The sequence below is a fragment of the Desmodus rotundus genome, chromosome 2 (assembly GCF_022682495.2).
Source record: "Desmodus rotundus isolate HL8 chromosome 2, HLdesRot8A.1, whole genome shotgun sequence".
Classification (NCBI taxonomy): domain Eukaryota; kingdom Metazoa; phylum Chordata; class Mammalia; order Chiroptera; family Phyllostomidae; genus Desmodus; species Desmodus rotundus.
This window is the reverse complement of record NC_071388.1, coordinates 24,041,612-24,064,425: the sequence shown is the minus strand read 5'-3', so window position 1 is coordinate 24,064,425 and position 22,814 is coordinate 24,041,612. Positions and strand designations below refer to the sequence as shown.

General features: G+C 39.7%; 1 protein-coding gene across 3 annotated transcripts in view; it reads right to left on the bottom strand.

Annotated features, from left to right (window-relative positions):
- The window catches only part of MLF1 (myeloid leukemia factor 1), a 34,281-nt gene extending 17,047 nt beyond the window's left edge, over positions 1–17,234 (bottom strand). For all 3 annotated transcript variants that reach the window (XM_045197293.2, XM_053918051.1, XM_053918052.2), the window contains exon 1: positions 17,064–17,234. In XM_045197293.2, the coding sequence (XP_045053228.2) occupies positions 17,064–17,110 (47 nt within the window). In that variant the 5' untranslated portion in view covers positions 17,111–17,234. The remainder of the gene's footprint in view (positions 1–17,063) is intronic.
- Between the last annotated feature and the right edge of the window lie 5,580 nt (positions 17,235–22,814).

The window sequence follows — 22,814 nt, the reverse complement described above, 5'->3', positions numbered from 1 at the left end:
TTCAGAACTGCAGGTACTGCTTGCGATGAAGGTGCTTCTCTCTTGTGGCATGCACCCAGCTGAGGAGGAACTCTACTTAAGAATGGTAAGGGACTCTCCCCCAAATGATGGAGAGATGATCTGATATACAAGAAAATTCAATAAACATTTTTACGCATACTGTGTGTTAAGCACAGAGGCTGATTACAGGTCTGGAGGAATTTAAGAGTCTGACAGAGAAGTGAGACTTATATGTTTTAAATTAAGGTTATAACACTTGGACATTGTAGTTTATACTATTACTTCTGTGACAAATGACCACAAATTTAGTGACTTAAAACAACATGAATTATTTTCTTACAGTTCTGGAGGGCCGAAGCCCAGAATGGGTATTTCTGGGCTAGAGTCAAGGTGTTGGCAGGGCCGTGTTCCTTCTAGCAGGGGATGGACTGTGTCCTTGCCCTTCACAGCTTCTAGAAAATGCCTTGTTCCTCGGCTTGCAGTCCCTTTCTCCACTTTCAAAGCTAGCAGCATAGCGTCTTCAAATCTCTCGCTGACTCTTTCATATTTAAAGGACCCTCCTGGTAAATGGAGCCCACCCAAATAACCCAGGTTACTCTCCTATATTAAGGTTAGCTGATTAACAACCTTAATATCATCTGTAGCTTTAATTCCCCCTTGCCATGTAAAATAATGGATGAAATGGTTCTAAGGATTAGGACACGGACATCTTTAGAGGGTCCATTATTCTGCCTATCACGGATATATTCCTAAAATCACATTATGTAAAACAATTTCCAACTGTTCCTGCCTGTCTACATAAGATAGTTTTAGAAGACTGAAATGCTATGCAATACAGCCTGTGATTAACCGGGCCCTAGTATGCTGAATGGGATTTCTATGGCTGATGATTAAGACAGTAATAAAGAACATAAACCTGAATGAGGATAAGGCAAGAGGGATTTTGAAAGCATCAGCTCCTGAAGGAGTGTCCACCCCAGAGTATGGCAGCATACTCTCTGCACCAATGGCTGATTTTAACTGTTATTTCCTGTTATAATTCAAGTGGACTTTGAGGTATTTATGAAACCAGTAAATGATTGCAAAGTTAAAAATAAGAATTTATGAACTCCATAACAATAACAACTTTCTGTTCCTAATGTAACAAAGAAGCTTCTAGTATACATCCGACCCCTCCCCCAGACCCTTTCCAGATAGTGTCTCTTTTATCGCTGAAAATAGTCTATATCATTTATACTTGTGTCCTTAACTTCCTTGTAGCTCATTCACTTCATTTCTTTACAAGTCCCTTTTCCTTCCTTTCACCTCTGAATTAAAACTCCAAAAATCACCCTAACTTTCCAATCGCTAAAACCCAAAGTTTCATTCCTAATCCTTGAATTCTCTGCAGCATTTCTAATCTGAGAGACAAAACACTATTCTGAACCTTGTTTTATAAATTTCTCCTCTAAAATCTCCTTCAATAGTTCAGTTTCCTTCTTGTCCTCGGCACCGCTTGCTGGTTCCACAGACACATCACTGCTGTTTCAAAATCGTGGTACCCTTAGCCTTGGGTGAACAAGCGGGGCCTGAACATGCCTGCACAAGCCCACGGTCATTTCCCGCCTCTCTCAGTCTCTCCTTCCTGCACTCCAAGGTGCTTCACAAATATTTTTTAATTATGAATGACCTTAAAATGTTGAAAAGCACTGCCCGTTAAACACATACTTTCTCTGGACTTCTTTCCCCTGCCTTCTGTGGACTATTTCCTTTAATTTGAACATGCTTAAAAATCACTAGAGGTACTTAATAAAATGCCGATTCCTGAGGATACACCCAGGGATTTTTGATTCAGCAAATCTGCAGCATAACCCAGTAGTCAGGATTTTAACAAGCATTTTAAGTAAACCTAATGCAGATGTTCCAAGGATAAACACTAACGAATAAACACTAATCTACTCTTCCCAACCATTTTATCCGGAACCTCTACTTCAATTTCTGCTTGTTTTGATGCAAACAGTATCCATTTACTTAGCAAATATTTACTGAGTAGCTATGTAAAGGACACTGTGCCAGGCAGTGGAAATATAGGCTTGACTTTTGCAGGGCCACCTATTTTCAACTTCCTTGGCCAGAAAGTTGTAATACTTGCTAAAGTATTCAGAGTATAAATACAAATAATGATATACTGATTATCGAACATTTGCCTATTTCTATCCTAATAAGTCTTTAAACCGAACATTTCTAACACTGCCTTTTTCCCTAGACAGCTTTTCCTCTTTGTATCTCCATTTCCATTAAAAGGACAGCCATCATTCTCCAAGTCATCCAAGTTCAAAATTTTGGAAATGGGCTCGACATTAGCTGGGTTTTTATCTATCCTGTGCAGGCTCCGAGAGGAGAAAGCTGACCTCTGGCTCCATGGGAAGAATAAAGGAGATGGCAAATGCTCTTTGGTCTCTCTCCATCAAGAAGTCACAGTTGGTTTACTTCCGAATTACCATTGCTTCTTGTATCTTACTATTTCCTTCTTGGATTCCCACACCTACTAATTAGGGCACAGTAAACCGAGTAGTCTTATGTCTAAATGTATTTCAAATCAAACTGAAACAATGGCTTGTCTTCCTTATTGTGCTGCTTAAGAGAAGCCTGATGACAATCTGGTTGTCATTCTTTCTAAGAAATCTATCCTCTCCAGAAGCTTTATAATTCCTTCATCTATGTTTAATGTATTGAAATGACACTATCGTGGGCCCAGCATAGAACAAAAGAAGTTATCCTGTTAATCCTTAAATTTCCCTTTTCAATAAGGGTTCTAAGAATTTCAGCCTTTTGTTAGATCTAGAAATTATTGTTATTTCTTTCAGTATTCACTATTCTCTTCTTTTCATCTGCTCCTGCTTTATAGAACTTTTAACTCTCTGCTATTTTTGCTGCATATTGGAAGAAACTCCTTGGCTCAGTTTCCTACATTATTAATTCAGTATTTGGTTGTGAACATTTGGCTTACTTTTCTTTTCAAAGACTTGATTTATTTATTTTTAGACAGAGGGGAAATGAGAGAGGGAGAGAAACATCAATGTGTGGTTGCCTCTCGAGTGCCCCCTCCTGGGGACCTGGCCCAAAACCCAGGCATGTGCCCCAACCAGGAATTGAACCAGGGACCCCTTGGTTTGTAGGCTGGAGCTCAATCCACTGACCCAGCCCAGCTGGAGCAATTTCATTTTTTTAAGAAAAAAAATTTAATTCCTGGCATTTCTGTTTAAATTTCTTTTAATGACTGCACTATCCCCTGAACGCTCTGAAGCTATTTCACATTCATCTACTTATTTAGCATTTAGATGCTCTTCTTTAATCCAAGTTGCCACATGATATCATTTGTCTTCACTAAAGAACATTAACATTTCTTGTTCTGCAGGTATGCTTGTAATAAATTCTTAGTTTTCTTTTATCTAAATATATTTTATTTCACCCTTTAAAGAATATTTTTACAAAATAAACGTAGGTTGACAGTTTTTGTTACAGCACTTTAAAGATGTTTGTTGCCGTGGCTGGTGTGGCTCAGTGGACTAGCGCCAGCCTGCAAATCAGAGTTGCCAGTTTGATTCCCAGTCAGGGCACACGCCTGGGTTGCAGGCCAGATCCCTGGTCGGGGGCTCATGAGAGGCAACTGCACATTTATATTTCTCTCCCTCTCTTTCTCTTTCCCTTCACCTCTCTCTAAAAATAAGTACATAAAATCTTTTAAAAAAAAAGGACTTAAAAAATTAAGGTGTTTGTTTATTGGCCTGTGCTGTTTCTGGTGATGAGCCCAAGATAATTCAAAATATTTATTATCCTGTATTCAATCAATGTATCATTTTCTTCTAGCCGTTTTCAAGACTTGTCTCTTTATCCTTGGGTTTCAGAAGTTTGATTATGATGAAGGCAGGCACGGTTTTCTTCATATTTATCCTTAAGAGTTTGTTTACAACTTCTTGACTCTCTAAAGCTTTATCTTTTACCAAATTCAGTAATTTCCATTATTATTTCAACTACTTTTTTGTGCTGCATTCTTTCATCTCTGATTAAGATTTTTTTGTTTTGTTTCAGATTTTTATTTACCTATATTCAAGTTCATCTATTCTTTGTGTCATCTCCAGTCTGCTGTTATACTCATCCAGTGAATTTTTTTCCTTAAAAATATTCATACTTTAATTTTTAGTTTTAGAACTCTTTGTTGTTTTTGTTTTTTCTATATTTTTTCTTCCTTTACTGATACTTATCTTTTCATTCATTGCAAGCATATTTTCCTTTAGATCATTGAGCAAAATTCTTGTCTATTAATTCCAACATCTGGGTCACTTGGGGATCAGTCTCTATCAATTATCTTTTCTGTGGAGAATGGGTCACATTTTCCTGTGTCTTTGTCAATAATTTTGAATCGTATCTGTACATCATGGCTATTATGTTGTAGAAGCTACATATCTGTTATATTCAGGAATGTTGATTATTTTTTAAATAAGCAATTACTCTGACCAGTCTTAGAATTCAAATTCTGTCTTGTAAGTGCCAGCTCAAATCTCAGTTTAGTTCTTTTATCCTTAGCTGGAATGCTTTATGTCTGTCTCATGCATGCATGATTTAAACCTCAGATTCAGATTTTTGTGCAGAATTTATTCACAGTACTTGGTGCTCACCTTCTCCGATTCTCTCCTTTCTGAGACTTCCCCCCATATCTTCCAGTGACTGTGATTGCACTAAACTCTGTCCCTGGTTCTTATGTCAGGATGGTTTCAAGTCTTCTATCAGAGTTTTTGCCACCCCGCATGGCACAAATTGGGCTTACCTTCAGGCTGAAATTGTCTATCTCTTGCTATTGGTGAGCATGTCAGCTTTTGTTCATTCTCTAGTATCTTCCCTAGAAAGCTGTTTTAGTATTTTATCCAAGGCATACAGTGCTATCTGCAGGAGGGCTGGTACAACTGAGCTTCCTTGGCCACACTAGAAATCAATCTCCTGCAGATATTAATTATATTTTCTATAGTCTTCTTTTTCATTAGTTTTGATTCCTTAAATGTTAGCATAGCTTTTGTTTTTCATATTAGTTTTCTTGAATGTCTGCAATTATGTACATATTCAGAACAAGATAAACTAATAAAATAGAAATACATTCATAGATACTGAGTACACGCTGACAGCTGTCAGAGGGGAGGTGGACTTGGAGGGTTGGGTGAAAAAGGTGAAGGGATTAAGGAAAAAAACCTTGCAGACACAAAAAGCTCATAGAGGAAAATGGGGATGGGGGAAAGTAGAAGGTAAAGGCAGGGGATAAATGGTAATGGAAGGACATTTGACTTGGGGTGGTAAACACACAATACAATATACTAATGATGTATTATAGAATCGTACACCCAAAACCTATGTAACTTTATTAATGAATAAATTCAATAAATAAAATTTTAAAAATAGGTTTATAATATACAACTATAAGCAAATGAACAAAAATTCATGTATACATGCTTATAAACATACAGAAAACAAATCCCAGGAGGCTGTGCAGCAATCTGATCAGAATGGCTGTATTCTGGGAGAGTCACTGAGGGCCAAAGGTGGGAGTTCTTTTCTTTTTATCTTATTTTGTTGAAGTATAGCACATGCAGAGAAGTGCACAGATAATGTATACAGCTCAAAGAGCTTTTTCCCATCTTAAACCTTTTTAAGTGTATGGTTTGGTGGTATTATATATTTACATTGATGTGAGGAGGAAGTCTTTTAACCATGCAGTCTTCTGTACCTTTTAAATTTTTCCCATAGGCATGTATTACATATTCCAAAAATATACTTTTGAAAATGTAAAGCACCTTGGTACTTCATAAAATAAGGTATTAATTGCCAGATTTTGGATGTTACGGAATTTTAAATAACTTTTTTCAAAGTATATTTTATTGATTATGCTATTCAGTTGTCCCGTATTTTTCTCCTTTGCCCCTTCTGCCCAGTACCCCACTTCCTTCTGGCAATGCCCACCCTTGGTTCATGTCCATGGCTCGTGCGTATAAGTTCATTGGCTTCTCCGTTTCCTATACTATTCTTAGCATCCCCCTGTCTATTTTGTACCTACCAATTATGCTTCTTAATTCCTGTACATTTTACTCAGGTTCTCCTCCTTTCCCCTCCCCGCTGATAACCCTCCATGTGATCTCCATATCTGTGGTTCTGTTCCTGTTCTAGTTGTTTGCTTAGTTTATGTTTTTTAGATTCAGTTGTTGATAGTTGTAAGTTTGTCATTTTACTGTTCATAGTTTTGATCTTTTTCTTAAGTAAGTCTCTTTAACATTTCAATATAATAAGGGCTTGGTGACGATGAACTCTTTTAGCTTTACTTTGGGAGGCACTGTTATCTGCCCTTCAATTCTAAATGATAGCTTTGCTGGATAGAGTAAATCTTCATTGTAGGTCCTTGATTTTCATCACTTTGAATACTTCATGCCAGTTCCTTCTTGCCTGCAAAGTTTCTTTTGAGAAATCAGCTAATAGTCTAATGGGAACTCCTTTGTAGGTAATGCTCTGCTTTTCTCTTGCTGCTTTTAAGATTTTCTCTTTATCTTTTACCTTTGGCATTTTACTTAGGATGTATCTTGGCGTAGTCTTCTTTGGGTCCAACTTGCTTGGGACTCTCTGTGCTTCCTGGACTTGTATGTCTATTTCCTTCACCAAATTAGGGAAGTTTTCTTTCATTATTTTTTTTGAAATAAGTTCTCAATTTCTTGCTCTTCCTCTTCTCCTTCTGGCATCCCTATAATTTGGATGTCGGCACTTTTTGAGATGTCCCAAAGTCTTCTTTTTTCTCATTTCTTTGAACCCTTGTTTCTTCATTCTGTATTGTTTGACTGTTTATTTCTTCCTTATGTTCCAAATCGTTGTTTTGAACTCTGGCTTCCTTCCCTTCATTGTTGGTTCCCTGTGGATTTTTCTTTATTTCACGTATTGTAGCCTTCATCTCTTCCCTTATGCATCGGCTGCACTCAATGAGTTCTCTGAGCATCCTTATCACTGGTGTTTTGATCTCTTGCATCTGACAGGTTGGCTATCTCCATTTCACTTAGTTCTTCTTCTGGAGTTTTGATCTGTTCTTTTATTTGGGCCATATTTCTGTGTCCTCAATTTGGCAGCCTCCCTGTTTGTTTCTGTGTAGTAGGTAGAGCTGCTCTGACTCCCTGTCTTGGCACATCTGTTACATTGTGGAACCTTAGGTATTAGCCAGGGTGTGTAGCTACCTGCTTTGCCACTTTGTGGTGCTGTATGTGCAGGAGGGGCCGGAGAGGGAGCAAGGCTGCTTACTTGGAACTTGTCCTATTTCCAGTCACTTTACACACTCCCCGTATGCAATTGGTGCCCCACTAGCTGTTGCTCTGGTGGTGGTTCCCAGAGTGGGTGGGTTTGCGTATATTCCAGGACACTGAGGGCCCTTTGAATGGACTCTCCTGGGAGACTGGCAGTTTCTTACCCTCCCCCAACACCCACTGGTTTTTAACAGCCAGAAGTTATGAGGCTTTATTTCCTGGTGCTGGAACCCTGGGCTGTGCAGTCTTGCCTGGGGCTGGGATTGCTCACTCCCCAGGTGTCCCTCCTGGGTGTTATCTGCCACATGTGAATTTAAGACTGCCCATTCCACTGGCCACTGCTGCCTGGCCACCAACACACTGGGTCCTCTCCCCAGCCCCCGTCTCTGCTGCTCCTACCCCTCTGGATGAATATTTCTTCTTTAAATCCTTGGTTGTTGGTCTTCCATACAGTTTGATTGTCTGGCAGTTCTGGTTGTTTTATGTTTCGAGGTTGGTTGTGATCCTTCTCATGGCTGTGCGAGGAGGCAAAGCGCATCTATGTATGCTTCTATCTCGGCCAGAAGTCTGCACCTCAGTGTTTAAAGTCTTAACAGTGCACGTGTAAATATGGAGAGTTAAAATGGAAAAAAAGTTCTGCAACTCCAAATCAAATGCATATGTTCGATCCGGCCTGTAAAAATATTTTTCTTTTATAATAGTAATAAAGATTATTTCGTGGCAACTCTTACTAAAATGCTATTAAAAATTATGCCTATTTATCTCATTCAGTGAAAATTGTAAAGTATATTAGCTTGGCAAATTTCGGTGTTCATGATAGGATGCTACTAAGTTTTATTTTGATAAATGTCATATTTCCCAGCTGTTATCAGGCATTAGTTAAAATACGCTAAGCTAGATACTGTACTCTAAAAACACTGAGTAGTTCTGAGGCTGTATTGCCTTGATTAAACTTTAACATAATTTCTGAAAATTGAATGGAGAAATTTGTTATGTAGACTGCTTCAAATGATTAAGTTGATTTTATGATAAATCATGTAAAGGTGAGTGTTTTAAGTTATGTAAAAGATTTTTTTTGAAACTACTGAGGTCAACTAAATTAGATTACTACTTTGCAGTTCAGAAACATAGTATCTCAGCAGTGAAGCTTTCCTACAAATAAAGAACAAGGTGTTAACAGTTCAGCAATCATAATCTAGGCTTTTACTCAGAAAGCTGTGCCATTTCCTAGGCACATTTGAAGATATTACAAAGTATTAAAACAAAATAAACAAATAAAAAGATGAGCATTCTCTAAATAAATCTAATAAGGAGGCTGTATATGAGTGTCTCCAGACAGTCTTGTTCTGCAGATCTCTTCATTCTTGTGCAATACCAGCTGTTTTAAAGGAAATCGTTAAGTAGAAAAAGAAATGTGGTTATGAATGACCAGAACAGCTGGCGGGTCCTCTGCATACCTGACTGAGAGGACACTGTCCAACCACCTCTGCATCAGGACCACTGCTGGCGGCTGACTAATCCCTATTTGGAAAGCGCGTAGCACATCAGTACTCTCCCTCCTCCGTTCGCACCCCTGCACAACCCTGTTGTCTCCTGCACACCGATCACAAGGGGACTCTGCTCTGACACGCTCCAGCCTCCCTCCTGCTTCCTCCGAGACTTTGGGCAGAGCTGTCCACGGAAAGAGTCCGCCAGTGACTGCAGATTAGGGGCGCTCTCCGTGCAAGGGAGCAGAAAGATTTCATCAGGAGTGCAGAAATGAAATCATTCTTAACCGAATTAGTAACGGGGTCAGAATGAAGGGACCCTTCAGTTGAATGTTGCGTATTAACTGGAGAAATATAGTTGTATTAAATTCAGTTAGGAAATAAAATAAAGGCAAAACAGCATTGGTTTATTTAGATATTATATTTTATACCCTTTTCTATGAGAAACATACTCTAACATGTTAAGGAAAAAACAAGTGCAGATAGTATACATGCAATGCATAAAAATATAAATAAGTTCACTTTCTATGAATTCTTGTGGGATTTTTGGTTTTGGATTTTTATATTATTGATAGGAGTGTCAGGTACTGAAAATTTAACAGACTACCATTCCTGGATTTTCTACCTGTTAAAAATTTAAGAATCACTTTTGTAGCTGAATCACAGGTAACTTGCATTATGGGGAAATTGTAACACTTTAAATGGATCAATGGCACACAACGAGCAGCTTACGTTTTAGGGCACTTCTAGAAGACAGGAAATTGTTTCATGTTTTTCTAAGTCATGTTCTGAAGATCAAAAGTTACTTTAAAATTAAGAAATCAGAATTTGGTGTATCTCCCTACCTTTTACATAAACAAAAAAAAGTTTCAAGTAGTTCTAAGACCCTAAGTGAGTTGTCTAAGAAACAGTTTCTAATTCTTACCTCTAAAACTAGATTACTCCAAACTATTTCACATCTCAATGATAATGTTGGATGCTACCATGCAATTGGATTTTTGCTAATTTTGTTTGATGTGGTTTTGTATTGTGGTTATGTGAGAAGATAACCACATTGTTCACAGATAGATGTATGTGGAAATACATAGGCACATATGAGTGAAATGACAAAAAGCCTGGAATTTGCTTTTAAAACACTTTGGAGATAGCAGGAGTTATAGAAATGAATTAGTAGGTGTAGATTTTGAAATTTGGTCCACAGTATTGATATAGTTATACTTTTATAGTATATCTCTGAAATTTTTATCATAAAAATATCTCTAAAGACTTAAAAAGAAATAGAACTATGGAGAATTAAAAGAAATCATAACCAGCTGAGATATTTTAATTTTTTATTTACTGACCTTAGAGTGAGAGAGAGGGAAGGAAGGAGGGAGAAAGTGAGAGAGGTGGGGGGGGGGAGAGGAAGAGGGAGGGAGAGAGAAACATCTATCTGTTGTTCCATTTCTTCATGCAGTCATTGGGTGCTTCTTGAATGTGCCCTGACTGGAGGGCAAACCTTCAGCCTTGGTGTATTGGCAGGACACTCTAACCAGCTGAGCGACGGGGCCAGGGCCCCACCTGATATTTTTAAATGGACCATTCAAAAGAAAGTCCTTTTGCTTAGAGCTCTATAATCACTGGATATTTAGAGCTTAGAACATGGATACAAGGATGGAAATTAAAATATTGAAATATTAATTCTTATTAATATGCAGTTACTCAAGAAAACCAGTTAACCTTCTCTTTAGATATGTGGATGAGATTCAACTGCAATGATGAAAGATACTTCACCAAGGAAGACATACAGAGGGCCCAGAGACATATGAAAAGATGCTCAGCATCACTAGCCATCAGAGAGATGCAAATTACAAACACAATGAGTTACCACCTCACCCCAGTCAGAATGGCCATCATAAACAAATCAACAAGTAAGTGTTGGAGAGGATGTGGAGAAAAGGGAACCCTAGTACACTGTTGGTGGGAACACAGACTGGTGAGGCCACTGTGGAAAACAGTATGGAATTTCCTCAGAAAACTAAAAATGGAACTACCTTTTGACACAGCAATTCCACTGGTGGGATTATACCCTAAGAACCCTGAATCACCAATTCAAAAGAACCTATGCACCCCAATGTTCATAGCAGCACAATTTACAATAGCCAAGTACTGGAAGCAACCTAAGTGCCCATCAACAAATGAGTGTATCAGAAAACTATGGTACATTTACACAATGGAATTCTATGCAGCAGAGAGAAAGAAGGAGCTCCTACCCTTCGTGACAGCATGGATGGAACTGGAGAGCATTATGCTAAGTGAAATAAGCCAGGTGGTAAGGGACAAATACCATGGGATCTCACCTTTAACTGGAATATAATCAACAAAAGAAAAAAGCAGACAAAATATAACCAGAGACATTGAAATTAACAACAATCTAACAATAGCCAGGGGGGAAGGGGGAGGGGACAGTGGGGAGAAGGGTTTTCAGGAACTACTGTAAAGGGCACATGGACAAAACAAAGGGGGAGGGTGGAAGCAAGGGAGGGAGGTGGGTTTGGCTGGGGTTGGAGGGGTGGCGTGGGAGAAAATGCAGACAACTGAAATTGAACAATAAAGTAATTTATGAAACAAAAAAAAGAAAGATACTTCAGGGAATACTAAATTTTGTACTATGGATAAATGAGTATAAACAGCTATTTTTTTCCTATGGAAACATAAAATTGAGTGAGATTTATTTTTCCAATTGCATTACAATTGGGCCAGAAATTCCACAACTAAATGTGGCTAATTTAAAATGTTGCCCAGGTTTCTCTTTATTTAAACAGGAGTAGGTATATTTATATGTAGGGCAAATGCTAAAAAAAAAATCTTTATTTTTTGAGTGACGTGAACAAAAGGCTGTCTGTTGGAAAAAGCATTAATATAAAAGTGAGCTTACAGCCCAGCCTTTGCACCTGTCTGAGCCATTCAGGGAGAAATCTGGCTGATGGACCCTTAAGTAACTTCAACTCCTGTCTACCCAGAACAGCAACAGCTTGGAGAGAAGACTTTAAGATTTCTCTTGTTCTAGCCTGAATTCTTTTTTATCAAAGCCAAAAATCTCTTGAGGTAGTAAACAGTTGTTTTAATATGTTTTTAATTTAACCTGATACAGAGTTTATCAGGTGAGAAGTTAATCATTTTATATATTTCTATTTATTCATATTGTTCTCTTTTGTTAATTAGTGTCATTCTTTGAAGAAAAACTTACTTATACTATTATGATGGCCACACTACCTTTTTCAAGACCACTGACACAAACCATAACCAAACATAATGACGTTTGGTACTAAATATAATTTTTCTACTCCATATTATTAACCCATGACAAACTAGGAAAAATTATTGTTCCCTCCCCCCACAAAATATTTTAACTCTTAAATTGATTCTGGGTCTCTCAGGAATTTCGGCATAAAATTTTTTTAAGGGCTGGTATAGGTTCACTTCACAATAAGTCCTGTTTTTAAGACTGAAATACAGATATGCATATGTATGTATCCACAAGCAGATATATTCGGCAGGGACGGCTTACAATTTCATTTGGCCTGTACAAGAATATAGATGTTAATGCTCCTAAGTAAAACCATTACATTATTTATTACATAAGGGTCTCAGATTGACATGGCAGTCCCACTCATCAGGGAAAACTCCTTCCTTCCACTCACTATCTGCAGTGTAGCAAAAGCTTAACCAGCAGATTGTTAAAGTCCTCTTGACCGTAACGAAACGCTCCCTAGTTTCAATGAGGTGTATGGGTCCATAAAGAAAATGCCTCTGGTAATTCAAGTTTTGAAACTAGAAATAATACATAAAAGACTCTTAAGAAAATCTTGAGGGCACGAGCCATAACTTCTACAAATATATGTTAGAATCCAGAGGGCTGAGCATGTGGTAGAAACCTAAGTACCGTAAGTTTTGGACTATAGGACGCAACAGACCATGAGACACACCTAGGTTTTAGAGGAGGAAAATAGGAAAAAAAAACCCCTGCTCCATCACTGCCCCCGCTTACCCCAGCGAGCCAGGTAAGCTACATTCAGACTGTAAGACGCACCCCCATTTTCCTCCCAAATTTGGGGAGAAAAAGTACGTCTTATAGTCTGAAAAATACGGAAATACTTGAAGATTGAATTACACTGCTATAAGCAATTCTATTTCCCCAGTGATTAGAAGCACAGTTTGAAATGGTGGTCTGGCCTAAACTTTGATACTAAGTGAGTTGTAGGAATGACTATGGCCCCCCTCCCATCCTGCAAGGATCCCCTACCTTTATGTGGATATTTACAATGTTTATTGATAGAACTAAGCATTATGATATGATTAGATGCTATCAAATGGCATTCCTTGACCCAGCAACTATGTCATCAGTGTGGTGTGCTCCTTAACTACCCAATGAAGCAAAAACTGCCCCAAATCAAATCTACCTTAGAAATTCTTTCAAGGTTTATAGTGCTTCATTCTATGAAATATGATAATCTGAAACATGCAAAGTTCATTCATAAGAAATATCTATATAAAAATATTTCTGAGAACAAATTTTTAAGTGCTAAAACTCACAGTAGCTGTTAGGGGTTTTAGCATAAAAGGGATCCTGAAAATCAAAACTTTAAATTTTAGCTGAGTACTCTCAAGCTACCGTTATTAAGTGATTATAATTAGAATATTAATTAGTACCAAACTAAATTATCTTAATGGAGACCTGACCTCAAACTATATGTCTGAAAACAAATACGTAAGTAACCGCAAACATTGTTCACAGAAACTTATCTAATAATTTTATTTCCTGCTATAACAATATTCTCAATCAAGAAAATATCAGTCAATACCTTTCTTGTACATGGAATACATTTATTTTCAACTCAGTCACTGAATATGCCAAAGAAGTGTTCTCCAATTACCTCTAAAGTGCAAAATAAGTAAAATTAAAAAAAAATTAAGTAGAGATTATAGAAACAAGTTTTAGCTTCTGTGGAGACCCAGGAGATGGAAAAAGCAACCTCCTGTGAATATATGCAGTTCTTTGACCAAGACCCATAATGATTTATGATTAAAAATAAGGCTGATGGATACATCAACCTGCTTCTGAGCCTTTAACGTCTAATAGCTTGTAAGTGGTAACATAGGCATTCTTTGTAGACTTGTACGATCAGAATTCCATGTCTGTAGCTCAGAAGACTCATGTTTCTGTACAAAGTAGAAATTTATAGGTTGTACTAGATACATGTAAACTTTTATAGTAAATAATCAACTCTTTTAGGGTTTAGGATAGATACCACAATCACTTTAATCTCAAATTAATTTTCCTGCCTATACATACATACTTTTACTTCTAACAGGAGGGGAAAGTAGTATTCTTGAGGGAAAACTGCATGCCAGGGCTTTTTTTTAAGCCTTTGTATTTTTAACCAAATTCCAAGTATCATTTATTTACAAGGTATATATAAAGGTGTGCCCATGAGTCAATTTTCACTGAAATAACTTCAGCTCAGAAACATAAAAAGATGCCAATATAAAAAGCCCCAAATATATAATAAAACAAACTTTAAAATATCACTTTTAAAGTTTCTCTTTAATTTTCTGATGAAACATTTAATATATGCTATTATGTAAAGGTAAACATTTAAAATGGATATATTTGAATTCAAAACCAATTTGTTGTTTTACTTAGATATTTTAAGCATTTGACAATCTGACCACAGTATTTCACCAGTCTCAGATTATTTAATAATTCTAATGTTATAGCTAAGAAGTATATATTTTTCATCTTCTCCCTTTTGAATAATTAGTAAAATAGTACAGTATTACTTATATTGACATCCTTGATTCTGAACTGATGTGATATCTAGAAAATGGTTGTGCTCGAATTAGAAAGTGCCAACATCCACAATGGCATCTGTTGAATGCAAATAATCACTTTCAGCCATAAATAGCAGATTAACTACAAGACAGAAAGTAAAAGACAGCAGATTATTATTACACAATATTTATTGAGTACTTTCTACATGTCAGACATTAAACTACCCACTAAGAAGCGCAGTGACCAGACACACGATATCAGCAACAGGGATAATGTTTGTATTAAGAGATGGGATATATAAGAAATTTCGGCATAAAATTTTTTTTTTATTTTACATTAGTAAAATAATGTAAAGTGATTAAAATCACTTTAATGTAAAGTGATTTTACATTACTTAAGCCATATGCTAGACTTAAGTAATGTAAAATCATTTTGTTTGAGGTTGGGGTGCAAGGGGTACATCAAATGATATCACTTGAAATAACTATAAACTCACCTTCTTCTTCTGTCTAACCTCTGCGAAGTATGTTTACTTTCTATATCACTAATTGTGGAGCAATGAAATTATAACCATGAATCAGTTTTATAAAGTTAATTACAATAATTTTAACCTACATTTTTATGAGATAGCGCCCTACACTTGAAGTCTACAGAGAGTGATGACTGAAAGACCTACGGCCTCCTAACTGACGTCCGGCCAAGCTGAGCCCAGGGGAAGTGTTCTTCGATGAGGGCCTACTATTTGTGGTCTGTTACTATTTCTGACCCTGACTCCCGGGTTCATTGCCTTTGCTCAGAAAGAGTCACCCAAGAGTTTAAATCACACTGTTGCTAGACATTTTAAAGAAGGTACAAATTCACGGTTCAGTTAAGGCCATTGTTCTTTTTGATATAATCAAGGACATAAAACAACAGAGAAGTGGTCTATCATAACCTTCTTACATCAGCATACTACCGATGTCACAATTACATAAGAACCACGCCTACAGCTCAACTAATCTGCGGATATATTTAGTCCCTACTCTCAGAGGCTTTTAAAAGAGCAAATCATAACACAAAATTTGAAACTTGTTAACATGACACACTGACTGTAAGTGTCCCAACAGACTGTAATCAAGTGAACTAAAACAGTATAATTTGCCTGAGTCCATATCCACCTTAATTATAATGAATAACCTTTAGAATAAAATATCAATAATTTTCTTAATAATTTTACCTAGTCTACTTTTAGTTATTCTTTCAATTATTACCTTGATGTTATTTGGTCTTAAAATAGTACTGACATATTTAAGTCAGTATTTTCCTTTAAAAAAAAGTTATGTAGTAAGTTGTTAACATTTTAACCTTAAAAAAAAATCCCTAAGTTGCCTAGAGAGAGAATTTAAGCGATCACATTAAATTAGGACACCTAATCAAAATTCAAACTGGCAAAACACTTGGCAAAAGTTTCACAAATCTTCCCGTCTTAAGAAATGTCACTAGATTACTACTTTCATATAATCGCCAAAGGAGGAATTAAAAATAAACCAGAAATCTAGATCATAACGCAACAAGTAATTAAGTTCTGGGTATCGTCTTCCTAAGGCATCACATTATTTCCTTCACCTGGAACCGTTCACAGGGTTGGCACTTGTTACCTGAGGTCTTAAATGCACCCTCTCCCTGCTTCCCTGACCTATTTGTACTCCTGACAGAGAGCAGAGTCCCCTCCCAAACAAGGCCAGCTTTGTAACAGAGCAAGGGAAGAAAACAAACATTGCACTTGGCAACTTCCAAGCCCTTGGCGAGGGACAGCACAGTTCCTCCAACTCTATTGCGCTCGCATACAGACTTCTATTATTAAAAATGCTGTTTTAAAAACTTTTCCCTTTACAAGGAATTGTCATCCTAAAGGACATTCCTCACCCCTCATTTGGAACTAAAACAGGTGTGGAAAGGGGCCGGTGAGCATGCAAAATTCTCACCAGAAGTTTCACCGAGGTGGCAGCTACCGTCACCTGCGAAGTCCTTGCAGCTGCGAAGGCGTCACTCCAAAGGCGGAAAGCAAAGGGGGGCACGTGAAGTCTGGCCAAGTTGAGTGCAGCTTGGGGGGACAGGGGAGGGCTGCTCGGGTGGGGCGCTGGGCGGGGGAGGGCTGCTCGGACCTCTCCTCACGCGCCCCCAATTCCTCTCGCCCCCTCCGCCATGTCCCCACGTCCTTTCTCATCCCACGCCCCCAAGCCCTTCTCATTTCACCCCAGGGCCCCAAACCCTCCTGCTTCACTACGCCCCCAAATCCTCCTCTCTCTTCTTTCACACAGCCCTAGTCTTCTCTTCCCACTCCCCAAGCCCTCCTCTTCCTCAAGCTGTCTCCGAAAAACCTCTCGCCCTCTAAAACTCGCTTCCCCCTAGAAGTAGCTCCCCTCAAAAATCCCTAAATTCCCGCGCGACCGCGGGCGACGGGCCCCTGACACTCACGAGAAGAAGGGATCATCCTCAAAACCGCTGCTCAGCATCCTGAACATCCCGGCTCCGGCTCCGGCTCCGGCTCCGGCGGCGGCGGACGCGGGCAGGTGGGAAACGGTGTAACTCGCCGCAGCCGAGGCTTGAGCGCCTGCCCGCCCTCCCCGCTAGGTCCTCGCTACACTCCGGGCCGCGAAGGCGGAGCCGCCGGGAGAGGCGGAGCTGACGCACATCTGCTTTCCCATTGAACGCTGGTTTCCTTACGTCACAGCGACGAGGCGGAGACCAAAGCCGCTGCCATGACAACTGCGATCAACAAGCAGGTAGGACTGAGGCCCGGCGCCAGCCAGGCAGCCCTTTTTCGGCCTCCTGGGCGCTTAGATAGCGACTGTTCCCGCTGCAGGCACGCAAAAATTAGACCGCCCTCTGTGTGACCTTCGGCAAATCGCCCTCCGCCTGGAACCCCAAGTTTCTTTTCAGGAAAGTGGAGATGGGTCAACACATTTGGGCTTAGTGGGATCCAAGCACCCATTCACCCGCCAAGTTTTGTAACCCACTGGAGAGAGTCTAATATCCGGAATATTGTCTGTGGTAGTTGGTCAAAACTGTGCGCAAATAATGAGGAAAAAATGTGCAGAGAGTTATTGAGTATAGTTAGTAAATAGTGTACTGTTTGAAGGAAATGGGCTGGATGGCGTCTGTCAGAGTTTAACAAACTTATTTGCCTTTTGTTAGTCTAAAATGCAGAGCAGCATATCCCAGAGTGGGAAATGCTTAAGTTATATGCACACATGGTGTTTAACAACATGATGAGAAACCGCTATCTTGTCGGTCCTCATTCCAGTCTCTATTATTCAGGGGTGTCCAACCTTTTGGCGTCTCTGGGCCACCCTGGAAGAAGAATTGTTTTGGGGCACACATCAAATACATTGTGACACATAATCACAAAAAAATCTCATGTTTCAAGTAAATTTATGATTTTGTATTGGGCCGCATTCACAGCCATTCTGGGCTGCATGTGGCCCGGGGGCTGCAGGTTGGACGCCCCTACAAGTCTATTGCAAGGAGCAAGTCTCACTGATGCTGGCATGTCCTCAACACCTCTCCACCATTCTTTAACCTAGCAGAGCAGGACTCAGGCACAAGGCTTGCAGCAAGCAACCCTATCCAACTCAAATTCCATTACTATACACTTTGTGTTTTAATTATATGTAGTCTTCATGGCAAGTGAAACTGGTTTCAAATTCAAAGCACACATTAATAACTAGTCTTTAAAATTTAAGTGGAAAGTGAGCTTAAAGAAACAGTGCAGGTGGAATCTGAGTATGGTGGGGGGAGAGCTTTCATGGTGGTGCTCACTGAGTTTTGTGAAACTGCCTGTGGGCTTCCAGGAAACTAGAGGCAGGTGGAGGAGGAAAAGAGAAGACATTAAAGAAAGAATGGTAATACTGGAAGAAAAGAAAAAATGCACCTTGCACATCCAACTCTAATCCATTGGACTCCCCAACCTCTGTAGGTGCTATTCTGTGGAGATAGAGGGTCATCCACAGCTCCACGGGGCTTCCTGGGATGGAGCCAGGGAGTGGCACTCAGCCAGCGTGAAGAAGCGTGCAGGGCCTGATTTGGAGGTGGCAGCAGTACTTAGGGGTTATTTTGGGACCTGGAAATTTAATCCTTTGGACTTTTTACCTCTCCACTGTTTGCCAAGTTCTCTGGTAGCCTCCTTTTTCTGAGACTGGTGGCATGAGGTAGGGCAAACTTCACAGCCCAAGGGAAGATAGTATAGCTCTTCCAGGGGAGAGGCTATTTTCTTCTCGGGCCTCAGAAGGAAGCTCAGGAAGCACATACATATTACGAAATTTCTAAATTAGTTTCAAGAAAAAAAAGTTGTTTTAGAAGACCTGAATTATTTTCTCTTTAAAATAGTGCAACCCAAGATGTTAAAGAGGCTACATGTGAAAAAAAAAATGAGAAGGAGTAAGTTATTGGTGGTCCGTGACAACATTAAAATACAATGGAACCTTGGTTCTTGAACTTAATTCTTATTGGGAAAACGTGTGAGAAGTGATTTGCTCAAAAGCCAAATCTCCTTTGTTTGGCCCCTGAGAGACACGTGACTGATCATACAGGTATCAGCATGAAAGGGCTGTCGGGTAGAGAATCAAGACCTGAAGTTTTGTTAAACAACGGAGACATTTTTTCCATTGAACAACATGGTCGAGAAACAAATTGTTTCAGAACCAAGACCATTGAGAACTGAGGTTCGACTGTAGTTCTGGATTAAGGTCAAGTAAAGCAACTTGTGAGAAAATTTCCCCTGTTGTTCCCACAAGGATTTATCTTAGAATCACATGGTTAAAACATGAAACCTTTAGTGGCACATGTTAATCAGGGAGTTACCTGGAGCTTTTAAAAGCAGTTTGGGCCTAATGGCAAATGCTTTAAAAAAGTTAGTGGAGGAAATGGAGTTGAAGCTGAAGAGACCTCATCCATTTCAGGTGTGATGGTTAAGACGTGGGAGATAACAGAAGGGGTCAGCCGGGAGAGGACGAATACCCAAGCAGTGGAGAATGGAGATGCAGGGCAGGACTAAAGGGGAGAGCCCTGGACTTGTCAGTACACAGAATCACAATAGCCAGTATTTACTGAGTATGTGCCAGGCACCGTTGTAGGCACTTCATGCACATTAAGTCATTGAATCTTCAAAAGATTTGTATGGAGTAGGGATGGTTTTTATCCCCATTTACAGATGATGCAACTGAGACACGGAAGGGCTAAGTAAATTGCCAAGGTTCACACAGCTAGCGATGGGGCTGGGCTGGCTGCCTGGAGTTCTGCCTCACGGGGGCTGGTTGCATGGAATGTGGATGATGGGCCACACTTAGAGATTCAGCATAAAAGCAGGTAATCATTGCTCAAAACCATGCTGACACACTAAATAATGGGCCCAAGCTAAAAAGTATAAAATTCAGTAAGAATATATTCAAATCAATTCAATTTTTACCAATAGTGAGTGCCTAACCTATGTTAGGCCCTGATCTAGACCCTGTGGCATTGGTGAACAAAACAAATAAAATCCCCCGTTCCTGTCATTCATATTCTGGTGAGGGCAGAATGAAAATAGAGGACGCAGGAAGCAGCATGTTAAAAGGTGGTAGGTGTGAGGGGAAATCTGAGTAGGTGCAGGGAGATGGAGGTGTGCAGTTATAAGCAGGGCATTCTGGGTAGGCCTCATTAAGAAGGTGAGTTTGAGCAGACTTACTGCAGGAAGCAGACGTCTATTGGAAGAGCATTCCAGGCCAGTGCAAAGGTGCTGAGGTAGCATGTGCTTGGTGTATATAATGTACGGTCTACTCATATGTCCTAAAACTTGTCTTCAGAGGAATGAGATAAGCCAAGTAAAGAGAAAATTAAATACTAGGATAATAGTCCTGCCTACACTTCCTCGTTCCAGGCATGGCATGAAGGGCCTTACATACATTTTCTCATTAAGTCCTTGTAACAACCTTGTATATTACTTTATTCCCATATTACATATGAAAACACTGAGACCCAGAGAAATTTGGTGATTGTCCACTCAAATTCAAAAGTCAGTTCAAATCCAGATTAGTCCTACTCTAAATTTTATATTCTTTCCACTACCAAACTTTGCCTCCCTATGAAACATGAACCATTTACTGAGCACCTCTATGTACTAGGCACTTTTACATATACAAGGTCCATCCAGAAGGTATCCAGCCATGTAATGTGAAAAATAGAGACATTTATTGAAGAAGATATAAGATATAAGAAACATTGACTATGGGACAATGATGCTTCAGTCCCCTTCAAAGTAGGAGCCTTGGGACCTCACACAGTTCTTCCAATCGCCATTACCTGCCCCATCGTATTTTCCTGAATCTCACTGATGGTCTGAAATCTCTTTTCTGTCAAAGGTGATTTTATTTTTGGGAAAAGCCAGAAGTAGCAGGGTGCCAAATCTGGGCTGTAAGGGGGCTGAGTCACCTGGGTGATTTGATGTTTCACCAAAAAACTCTGCATGAGATGCAATGCGTGAGCGGGCGGGGATGAAGCTGCAATCACCAGTTGCCCATAGCTGCGGCCTTCTGAATCATCCAAATAGTTTCTGCAGAGCAACATTCAGGCTTCACGCAAAATTTGATGCAGATTCGTTGCTCTACTCACTCAGTCATTTTGAACGTGATGGCTACACATACACCTACTTACTCACCAGTGTCTACTGCCCCCTCTGACTAGTACAGTGAAGTCATCATTGTTCAAGTCCATTCCCCCTTTACATCGATGTTGAGCAAACCATTCTCCTTACATTAACAATGGCTGGACTTTTTCTGGACAGACTTTGTATGTATATTCTATAACTGCATTATGACTTACAGTTTATTTGGAAGGTCACTTGATGCAGATCCTGGCCAGCAGGATCCATTGTGGCTGCTATATTCAAACACACATACACACGGACTACAGAAATCCTGTGGAGAAAAGGGGGCTGCGTGGCCCTCTCCAAGTCAAAGAGAGGGCCCCTGACCCCCGCCTGGACAGGCTTTTATTGTTTTTCTGGGCACATTACATTGAGGGCGATCCTCATTTACCATGCACAGGTTCACCATAGGTGATTACCTTTTAAGGAGGACAAAGGACAGGACACTGCTAATTACTTCAAAGAAAAGGATGTTACAGCTCAAGGGGGAAGTTGCTCACACTCCATACTTGGGTGGTTTAGCACAGACTTTAGGAAGATGAAGATACTCAGTAAACATTTGCTGCCTCAGTTCAGGGTGAGGGAGTTTCAGCAAGAGCAAGTCTCATAGCAGTCTGGGTACAATGCAGGCCTGATTTCCCACTGGAGAACCTATCCATGGACGTGGGTCCTGCCCACCAACCTCGCTCCCCACTGGCTTTTCCAAGTGGGGGCAGAGCCACATTTCCCACGCTTGGAACGGTTCCCCACAGTCACTGACCTCTTTGAGAGAACAGAGAAAAGTGTGAAACCCAAGCCAACCCTACAGTTCTATTAAAAACACCAAGAATTCGAAATGTCAATGAGTCCTCTTTTATTTCATTCATTAATTTAAATATTTACTAAGGGCTAATTATATCCCAAGCACTCTTCTAGGTATCGAGAACACAAAACTCTCTGGCCTCTTGGAGTTTACATTCTACTGGCCAGCTCTTTCACCTGTCAGTTCTGTGGTTACCCTTGTTACAGCCCTTCAGAATTTTCCAAATGCTTCTGAGGACATTATCTCAAGTGCCCGAGGAGAAATAAACAGGCTCTTGAGTTCTGGGCTTTCAGACTTAATTATAGTTCTACAGAGGCAGGGGTGTCAGGCCATTATAAACATCTGCACTTCAGTTCATTTCAACGCCTCTAGGTTTTCATTGTCCTGATTCCTTTGCCTTAAACTGCACGGAGGTGGTCTGCAAGTGAGACGTCACAACAAATTCACAAGCAGCACCACGACACATTTAAAATTTTTGAAAGAAATAGAGAAACTTGACATCTGTTGGCCATTGTGCAAACTCCTAGCTTGCCATGGTTCACACATTTCAACATTAGATTGTGCTACATTCCTTCAGATGATGTCCTATCTTTGGGAAGCTAGGTGTTTAAAAGTTGACATCGTGAAAGGGAGGTAGCTTGTGAAAATCAGTGTGGAACAGGAAACACTCGTGGCAGAGTTCAGTCTGTTTACAGAGTTTGAGAGGTTGAGCTGTGCTAGGCCTGCACACATCCATCAGTGCGAT